The 10,356-nt window shown below is 39.9% G+C and overlaps 2 protein-coding genes across 2 annotated transcripts; both read left to right on the forward strand.

The window, feature by feature from the left end:
* Positions 1 to 185: 185 nt before the first annotated feature.
* On the forward strand, positions 186 to 6,524 carry LOC109201566 (uncharacterized). Its single transcript, XM_019357341.2, has 5 exons — positions 186 to 392; positions 2,759 to 2,893; positions 3,545 to 3,859; positions 4,856 to 4,994; positions 5,169 to 6,524. The coding sequence occupies exons 2-5, from the start codon at positions 2,821 to 2,823 to the stop codon at positions 5,224 to 5,226; spliced, it is 585 nt and encodes a 194-aa protein (XP_019212886.1). The 5' UTR covers positions 186 to 392; positions 2,759 to 2,820; the 3' UTR covers positions 5,227 to 6,524.
* Positions 6,525 to 7,425: 901 nt separating this feature from the next.
* On the forward strand, positions 7,426 to 9,639 carry LOC100691044 (uncharacterized). The gene is made up of 3 exons (XM_003457974.5): positions 7,426 to 7,580; positions 8,525 to 8,839; positions 9,404 to 9,639. The coding sequence occupies exons 1-3, from the start codon at positions 7,499 to 7,501 to the stop codon at positions 9,541 to 9,543; spliced, it is 537 nt and encodes a 178-aa protein (XP_003458022.1). The 5' UTR covers positions 7,426 to 7,498; the 3' UTR covers positions 9,544 to 9,639.
* Positions 9,640 to 10,356: the final 717 nt, after the last annotated feature.

The raw sequence follows: 10,356 nt of genomic DNA on the forward strand, positions 1-10,356 counted from the left end.
TTTGGACGAAATGCATTCTGGGATATATAGCTGTCCCAAGTCCACACCGATGCATGCTCGATAAAACGGGCGGATCGAGAACACATCCGGGACTTTTTCGCGTTCTCGGCTTGATGCGTACTTCGAATTGGAACAGTACTTGGTCTCCGACTGATGACGTATCACGAGTACACGAGAACGCAAGTACGCACAAGTACGCATATTGAGAAACGCCCAATGTTACTGAAGCAGTGTGTTGCTTTGACACACGCACCGGAGCGTCAGCTTCTAGCGGGGTATCATTAGTCATGGGCGCTTAGAATCATAAAGATTTTCTCCGTTCGCAACAAAAACCAAAAAAGGGTCCACAGGTGGAGATGGGTGATGAAAACTAAGCAGCAGGCAGGAAGCAGGTGAGGTCTTCCACTTTCCCATTTTGTGAATGTGTATGACGTTTTGTGATACTTTAATGTTTTAAAACTAAACACAGTCCTTTGAAAGTCGGCTGTTTTGTGTATCTGATCTCGTACATTACTGTTAGTGTGCTATGATCACTTTATTCTTATTATCCACAGAAAATAGCCATAGCATAACCATCGCTGAGCTGATGGTTATTCAACATGGAAATATTTGCTGACCTCAGGAGGCAGTTCTCCGTATTTCAGTGGCATCCAGATAAAAAGAAAAGTTTCTAGCACACTAGAAGCTTTTTACTTGTTTGACTTAGTGATATGAAAATAACCTCGATACTTAAGCTGCTTTGGCAGCTCAGTGCTGTATTTGAATTTTGTCAGTGTTTCATCTGATTATCTCATTATCCCAACAGACTTTCTGTAAGTTTGAAAAGACTCTTTGTGTTTTTGGTTTTTTAACTCTGTGTAACATCAGCAGCCATTATAGATGTGTCAGTGTTTTCAGTCAGAATGGATCCACGTTTAAAACTTGGTTGTGGGCACCTCACCTGGGGCTTATCCTGTATACCACATGTAATGTAATAACTTAAATAACAGGAATAGTAATGAATAATTAATTGAAATGAATAAATAAAGAGATGAAAGAAACACCTGAACAAGAGGAGCATATAAAGACTTTATAGGAAAAGCTAAATGTGTTTGACAACACTGTGCTTGCAGATCATAATTCTGATTGCAAACCTGCCAGACAGGACAGGGAAAAAGCAGTTTTAAAAGAAGCTTGTGGGATCATTTTTAGTTAGTGAATAAAATACAGACCTTAAGATTTTATACACAAAGAAATTTCATGTTGATCCAGTTTATCTGCAGAACAACCAGTCAGAAAACAACATAAACCTGAACTAAGACGGGTCATTTAACATGAAGTTTGAACAATATCAATTCAAATAAACTGACCACAAAACTCACAGTATGTTGCAAGAAGTTATTTAAGTCTGTTTGACTCTGTGGGATAAATGTAATTCATTTAAATACATGATTACAAATAACCAGAATATCAGGGCTGCAGCTGTTTTCCTCTGAATAGTTTTATTGTTTCCTTTTTTCCCCTATAGTGAGCCTTTAAACTGTTGAACTGTTGTGAAGGTTTTATATGAAGACATTTGCTTCTTTTATTATCTCTGCCCTGACAAATGTATGTTTCAGTTTGGATAATCTTCTTTGATGAGAGAGTTTTACAACATTTATCAGAACATATTCATAACCTATGCAAAAACCTTAGCATGAACACAAACCCCCCTAAGTCTGAATACAGTCCCTGAGGTCTGCTAATGTGAAACACCGGTGTGTTTCATACTAACAGCGACTTTTTTCCTGCTTGCATTATACAACAAGCTTGACAGACTGGCTCAGTTTTCACTGCTCTGACAGCAATTACTAGCATTATCAAGTAGATTCAACATGTGGAACCTACAGAAGATGATATGCAGTGTCAAAAGGTTTTAAATAACTCCTTTAGCATGATGGAGAGGAGATGTTGAATTCAGTTTATTTAAATAGGGAAGAGGACCATGTGCAGGCTCAGAAATACTTTAGGATTAGCATCACTGAGAAATCACTCGGCTGTTTGAATGTAATAGATTCGACCATCTGTATGCAAGGAATAAAGGAGGCATTGAGGGTAAGGCCAGTCCTGAGGAGGAGAATGGAAAGAACAAGATCTGGGCAATCAAAAACCTACATCCTGCCCGAAATGAGATAACTTGCTGGGATTAAAAAGCTCACTAAAGGATGAGACAGTTGCCACTGACATCAGCAACCTGATCTGACTCACTAAGCAGAAGGAGGGAGGGCGAGGACTATTGAGTGACAGAACCACAGTCCAGGATGAAAACATACAGATCAACAACAACAAAGAAGTACACCAGGAAGATGGCCCCAACCAATCACGTGCTTAGTGATGTATAGAAGCAAAGCAGATGAAGACGGCTGTAGTGATAGACGTAGTAATACCGAATGACGAGAAGGTGTAGAAGTACCAAGGGCACAGAGAAGAGCTTGAAAAGATGTGGAGGGTGAAGGTAACAGTGGTCCCAGTGGTAATTGGAGCACTAGGCGCAGTGACCCCAAGCTAGGCGAGTGGCTCCAGCTGATCCCAGGAACAACATCCAAGTTCTCTGTCCATAAGAGCGCAGTCCTAGAAACAGCAAAGATACTGCACAGGACCCTCAAGTTAACAAGCATGTGGTAGAGGACCCGAGCTTGAAGGATATAGACCGGTTAGGGTGAAGAACCAGCCTTCACTTTAAAAGTGTAATGTCCTTCATTAACCCGATAATTTTTTTTATTACATTTTTTTTCCCCAGAACTTGAATAAGCCGTGAGTCCTGCAGGCCAAGCGTAAATCAGTTTGGACGCATTTATCCTGATGTCCTCCTGTCAGCATTCGGCTCTCTGCATCTTGGTGGTTTTGATGTGTCTGCTGTGCACTTTATGCCCAGGTGAGTCTCTGTAAGCTGAGGAACCCGTTTACTGCTATTCATCTGTGAGAAAAGAGAACAGTCATGGTCAGAACTGTCACCTCAGAGCAAGAAGGTCCTGGGTTGTCTTAACAGCTTGAGAAGGAAGGCACCTGGACTTCTTTAAGTACCTAAAGGTCAAAGGTCACTCTTTAAATACTAGGGTTTAAAATGCTGAGCCTTTCGACCATTTGGTTTTAGACCTGAAGAAGTCCAGTTGGCGTTTTTTCAGGCTCCTAAGATGACCATGACCTGCATGACTTAGAACCTACCTTCATATCCAGGCTGGAGCTTATGCCAGCTGTGGTAGGGCAAAAGGCAGGTTGCCAGTTTATTGCACGGCCAACATGAAAAAACAGACAATAATTCACACCTACAAGCAATTCAGAATCAACAATTAACCCAGCATGCACTGGTCTTTGGACTGAAACCCACTCAAATTTAGGAAGAACATGCAAACAAATCACATAACGTTCTAACTCTCTGTGCAATGAAATGTGCACTTGTACACTAGATTAGCATTTAATCTCCCCTTGCCACACACAGCCTGAGGCCTGGCTGTTACTGGGTTTACTGGGTTCTTCACTATGGACACACCGAGCTAAACCACAAACCTGTCCTGTCGTCCTGCAGCCAGCAGCCAGTCTGTGAGGACCGGCTTCATCGGTGATGAGGTCCTCCTGCCCTGCGTCTACTCTGAACAGCTGTCTGAGCCGGTCACCGCCTTCTGGAGGGACAAGGATGACAAAGTTGTGTTGGACATCATCAACAGCAGAGAGGATAAAATAGATCCAAAGTTTAAAGGTCGTGTGGTCAGCTTCCCAGACCAATACAAGAACGGAAACCTCTCCATCCTCATAAAGGGCCTGAGGGCGGACGACGCCGGCCCGTATGACTGCAACATCCCCAAAGTGGACTATCAGGCCAAGATGACTCTGAAAGTCACAGGTCAGTTCAGCAGCACGAACACTTTATTAGGAACACCTCAGTGTTTGTGCAGCAGCAGCTCAGGAGTATCTGAAAAGCCTTTGAAATTTCCTCTAAATCAATTTGATTTAGTTCAGTTCATGTCAGCCTTAAAAAAAATCACTAAACTTTTTCAAAGTTGTCCTGATTTTCTGGAACCTTTCCTCCACTCCAAATATAACTTGGTAACAGACCATCAAAGGTTTGTATTCTACACACGTTGTGTTCATTTTCCATTTGACTCAAAGGTGTATTTTACATATGTATTAAAAGGAAGGTTAAGAGGATATGAGAAAAAAGAAAAAATATGAAAAGACAGGGACTCTAACTTGTGCTGAGTCAGATTGTGACTGTTTTTGCCTCTTTGTAGACACAAGTATATCAAGTCAAGTGGCTTTATTGTTATTTCAACCATGTGCAGTGGTGCAGTATACAGTGAAGCGAGACAGTGTTCCTCCAAGACCATGGTGCCACATATAACAGACAATCAACACAGACTACATGAAGTGCAAGTGTGCAAAAATTGCAAAAAAAAAAAAGACCAAAAGAAAGTGCAACACCAGACAGAACAGAACGATATAGACACAATGGAACTAACATTGATACTAACCCACTGCAACAATGACAGTGGGTTAGTGCAAAAGACTGAGCATTGTGCAAAAAGTAGCTTGATATATGCATATATGTAAATATGTAAGTGTAAGCTAATTCTGTTCTCAGTGCTGTTTCATTTAGCCCTGGGCGACCTGTCCGCTCTGAATTCTTTTTTTATTTTTATAGAGATTTTTGATTATTTCCAGAGTGAGTTTGCTCCGTTCAGTTTAAACATTATTAGTCCCAAAGTTCAGTTTTTTCTGACCTGACCTTCACACTCATGATGATGATGATGATCTGAGCTATGTTCATTCAGGCATCTGTCCTTAAAAATAAAAACTTTCAGCTCTGATTAAACTGATGTTTGGTTGTTTTGTGTTGCAGAGAAACCTGCTGTTAAACTAACGTTCAAGGCTGGAGACCCTGTGAGTGTTTCACCTCGTGGTGCAGCAGTAACCGCCTCCTCAATCCACCTCCTGACTCTCCTCTCTGCTCCTCTGTTTGCGCTGTTCTGCTCTTTAAAGTAGGCACAAGTTGGGTTTAACTTCAGTCATAAATTATTTACAATCACGTTGACATTCCACACTGTGAAGGGATGAAGGGAGGCAGTCTTTATTTCACCAGAAGAAGCTCTAAATTGTTAAATCACAGACTTCAAGCCTTTCTGAGTTTGTGTGTCCTCTTCATGTCTGTGTAGATTCTCTCCGGATACTCTGGCTTCCTCCCACAGTCCAAAGACCTGGGTACTGGGTTAACTGGCTACTTTAAACTGGCTGTATGAGTGTGAATGGTTGCTTGTCTCTTTATGCGAGCCCTGACACAGACTGGCAACCCCACTTCTCAACCTGACTCTATCGATAGGCTCAAACCCCCCAGGACCAGAATCCAGCACGGGTTAGCCTCTTTTATTTTGCTTCTCTTATTGGCTGATGTTTGCTGTCAGTGATGAACATTTGCCACTAAGATGGAACTTATGTACATCTTACTTGTACAGTAAATTATCCACATTCATCTGTTGTCTTGGACCAGTTTTCAGTGCAATCATAAAAGACTGTGGAGGAAAGTGAAGAGACTTTAACACAGGTCAGTTATTTTTCAGGATGAAGCTCTTTAGATTGCTTGGAAAAAATCACCCTGATGTGGCAGCTCTGTGTGTGAAGTTCGTTAAGTTTACCTTCCTACCAGCGGTGGTAATTTGTGCTTTTGTGTGTATTTGGGAGAAAAAGTCAAAAATTTCAAAGCCTTTAAGTTTGAGCCACAAGCATTTAAAACTTGATGAACCTTTAAAGTGTCAGAGCCACCACATGGTACTGTTACCAATAATAATAATAATGACAATTACAAACTGCTGTGATGCTGCAGCAGATTTAAGACTCGGGGATGTTGATTGGTTCACAGAGCTCCTGACATCACAGATGATTGGCTGGCTTTAATGGAAAATTTTGTACAGATTTGTTTTTTCTGCTACATTGAAGTGAAAAAAGATGCACTGACTATTTATTTATTTATATATTTATTTAATTATTTCTTTAAAAAAAATAAAATGTGCAAAAGGAAAAAAATTAAAAAGAAGAAAGAAAGAAACACACACCAAAAGTTCAGCAAATTCTTCACACTGATTATTACAATCATTGCTGGAAAAGCAGTGAAAGAGATATTGCACTTTACAGAAACATTTGAATCTCTCACTGCACTTATTGTTTTGTTTTAAATACATTATATTGACTGTGAAATGTTTGTATTGTCTAGCGTGCTATTTAAGGTGTGAAGGAAGTCAGTTTGCTCGCATTAAAAAATACATTATTGATTCTTCAGTTGGTTTGAGTTTTAGTATGTTGAAAATTCTTGTTTTCTGCTTCAGACAGACTGCAGTTTGCTAGTGTTTAAAGTTCGACTGAGCTGTAAAAACACTGAACTATTTGTTAAAAATGTGTTTGGAGAAGTGAAGGTGTGTCTCCACCTGGTGACACATCCAGCTTCTGCATTTCCCCCATAGGTAACTGCTGTTTGCTGTAATAAACTGTTTGCTATAATAAACATATTATAGATGAGATTTTCTCTGAACTGTGGAAATTTATACTTTTTGTTTTCCAGTTTTAATTTTGTTGTCATTTCAAACAAAGTCAGAAATGGTGTTCCTAAAGTGAACTTCACTCCTTAAATCAGGGATGTCACATTCATCTTGCATTGTGGGCCACTTGAGAGCCCACTTTCACCTTAAGTGGGGCAGACCAGTGAAATCCTCCTTTTTGTCAGTGTAAAGAAGTTTAACCACATGCTGAAACCCTCAGTTATCATGTAAGAGGGGGAAAAAAGTGCTTTTCAACAACACCTCTCAGTTTTTCTACATGATAAAGAAATGCTTCTTTAGTAAGTGGAAGAAATCTGGCAGAACGACTCTTTGGGACTAAATTTTAAGTAATAAATATGTAAAATTAAAGAAATAAAATGTAGCTTACTGCACAGACTGTCCTGTATGTATGTATGTATGTGTGTGTGTGTGTGTGTGTGTGTGTGTGTATGTATATATATATATCTATATATATATAGATATAGATATATATGTGTATAGGCCCAGGCCTCTGATAGAGGACCCGAGCTTGGAAGATAAACCGCCCGCAGGGGCGAGATGGGTGTTTTTTTTTTTTATACATATATATATATACATATATATATATATATATATATATACATATATATATGTGTGTATATATATATATATATATATGTATATATATATATATATATATATATATATATATATATATATGTATGTATATATATATATGTATGTATATATATATATGTATGTATATATATATATGTATGTATATATATATATATGTATGTGTATATATACATATGTGGGAAGTTACAGGACTGAGTCTGCCACCTGTCACAGCTGCACACTTCCCACTCTCACTCCAGATAAATCCCACCACGTAGTGTTAGTAAAGCTGACTGGTATGCGTTTCCAAAAATAACTGTAATAGACACCAGCAGCAGGAAGTATTCATCCTCGTGTCCATGTCGTGGCCTGTTCACCCTCATGGCTTGTCTCTCTGGACCTCAGTGGGGTTGCTGTGTCTGCTATGTAGTCTGAGCTCAGGTAAGTCCCTCTAAGCTGTGAGGGTCTCGGGTTTAAAGTAGACCCGGTCTGAAATCTGAAAGTGTCGTTTTTAGAGGTCAATAAAGAGTTCAGAGTGTCGGTGGGGCGCGTCGTCCTTTTGGCTTGCACCACTGGTATCTGAGACTTACAGAGTGCAGTCTGTATCAGTACAGAAGGCATGTACAGCACTATGAAACAGAGACCAGAGAGTGAAAAATAACATTTGAGCCATGAAATCAGAGAAGGGATCTTTGTAGTTTTTCTTCCTTATGTGGGAAGCAAATGATTTAAATCCACAATTTTAAGTATATATTTACATATAAGCGAAGAGCAGAGCTGAGCAGGGAGTCTGGTACTGTGGATACCATCTATCTCACACAATAAAATGGGCTGCATGGTCACTGAAAGTCGCCTATGTGCACGTTGTTATGCCCAAATATTCAACCCTTTTGTCCACTATGCAGAAAACAGAGACTCCATGGGGTCTTTATGACTGGATGAAACATAGATGATTAAAAAAAAAAAAAATCAGGTTAATGTCCTCTGCAGCATGGCTGCAGCAGAAACGAAAAACTAACAACACAGTCATTGCGAACAAACTCAGTCATTGTGAATAAAATTAAGTAGCTGAAGGTGAGCATTCTGAGCCGTGTCAGGTCCTTCAGGGTTACACACCCCTTTCTTCATCACACCTTTCTGCAGCTCTGATGGTTTACTATCTTCTCTTCGTGGTACCCTCCATGGAGGATAATGTTCCCCGTGGCTATTCATTTTATAGCCAAGCATTTCAAGGATAACTTGGTTGGTTTGTTTTAGTGATGGTCGCAGTAGTAATACTACATTCACATTTTCTACTAGACTTTGCACACAGCGAGCTAAAGCACAGAGCTGTGGTGAAGCTGTGCACAGGGAACCTGTAACTCACCTGTCCTGTCGTCCTGCAGGCAGCGGCCAGTCTGTGAGGACCGGCGTCATTGGTGATGAGGTCCTCCTGCCCTGCATCTACTCTGATCAGCTGTCCGAGTCGGTCACCGCCTTCTGGAGGGACAAGGATGACAAAGTTGTGTTGGACATCATCAACAGCAGAGAGGATAAAATAGATGCAAAGTTCAAAGGTCGTGTGGTCAGCTTCCCAAACCAATACAAGGACGGAAACCTCTCCATCCTCATAAAGGGCCTGAGGGCGGACGACGCCGGCCTGTACGAGTGCGACATCCCCAAAGTGGACTATCACACCAAGATGACTCTGAAAGTCACAGGTCAGTTCAGTCCAGCTCATTTCTTTATTTGTATTCATAACAAATTGTACCAAACTGTCTCATAAAATTATTCTGGCTCTTCTTTTTAGCCATATGTGGACAAGCAGACACTGGGTCCTTTTTGATAGGTGTCTTGATGTAAAGATGGAATACAGACAAAATCAGTGGCTTGAATATTCCTTAGTGGAATAATTTGCTACACTCGTGGCATCAGAAGCAGACAGAACTTCGTGTGGGTGTTTTGTATGATTTTTCTCCAGTTTGATTCAATTCCTTCAGTTTAAAGATGTTTTCTTCCTTGTTTTTTCTTGTTTTTTATTTCAGTATTTCAGTGTCAGGTATATTTCAAGAAGCAGCAGTAGTGTTAAAAACAGAGTGGATCAAACAGGAAACAGACCATCTACAGCTCAAACACTGACTATAATGAACAGTTATTTTACTGTAGAGATAAGAGAATACGCTCCTTCTGGCAGGTTTCAGTCCAAATGATCTTCACCAGTTTGGTGTTTCAGTGTTTCTTTACATGTTCAGCTCTGATTAAACTGAAACTTTTTTGTGTTGCAGAGAAACCTGGTGTTATTAAAATAACGACTCCACATCCTGACCTTCCTACGATTAGTGGTGCAGCTGTAACATGCTCCAACCACCACCTCCTGGTTCTCCTCTCTGCTCCTCTGTTTGTGCTCTTCTGTTCTTTACAGTAAACACAGGTTCAAACTTAAGCCGGGTTTAGCTCAATTACACCTTAAAGTATTGTCTTGTTTAAACTGCCTTTATTAATAAATAATTGATATCTCGGATCTGCTGTGTTTTATATTTCCTGCTGCTGTTGTTTCTGATTCAAATAAGTACAAAATATCCTGAACACTCACAGTTTGAGCACTTTATAAACAACCATTAAGCGGCACTTTAGTAGCTGTGTTAATATATTAATACCTTTGTACAACAGTGAAGCAGAATTTAGTAGAATTGTTCTTCAATTCAGTTCTTTTTACTTTCTTACTTTGAGTACATTTCAGAGTTACTTGTCTACTTGAGTAAAAAAGTTTCTTCAGTATTTTAACTTTTACTGGAGTACTTTTTTATCTCAGGCATTTGCACTTCTCCTTAAGTAAAGAAAGTTTGTACTTTTGCCACCTCCTGTTTTTAGTTTTAGTTCACTAGAATAATTCTGCTCGTCATTCATCTGATGCTGAGCAACGGATTGTTCTCAAAATGTTTCATTTCTGTAAGTTTTCTTTGTTACTTTGTTTAGTTTATATATGATGGAGGTAAACACAAAACCAACAGCACAAAGCAAAGATGAAAAACAGCACAAAGAGACTTTAATGCGATTGCCACGATGATTTTACTGTAGAAACACAAATGGGTTGAAATGGAGGCTGCAGCCAGACCGCTCATAGGTTTGTTACCTGTTGAAGTTCAGGGTCTGGCCAGCTGGGCTGTGGTCAGCGTTCATTAAGCTTTATCAACACTCTGGGTTCTTAGCTAGCTTAGTGTTAGCATGTGTTAGCATG

This window comes from Oreochromis niloticus, linkage group LG23, assembly GCF_001858045.2.
Source record: "Oreochromis niloticus isolate F11D_XX linkage group LG23, O_niloticus_UMD_NMBU, whole genome shotgun sequence".
NCBI classification, from domain to species: domain Eukaryota; kingdom Metazoa; phylum Chordata; class Actinopteri; order Cichliformes; family Cichlidae; genus Oreochromis; species Oreochromis niloticus.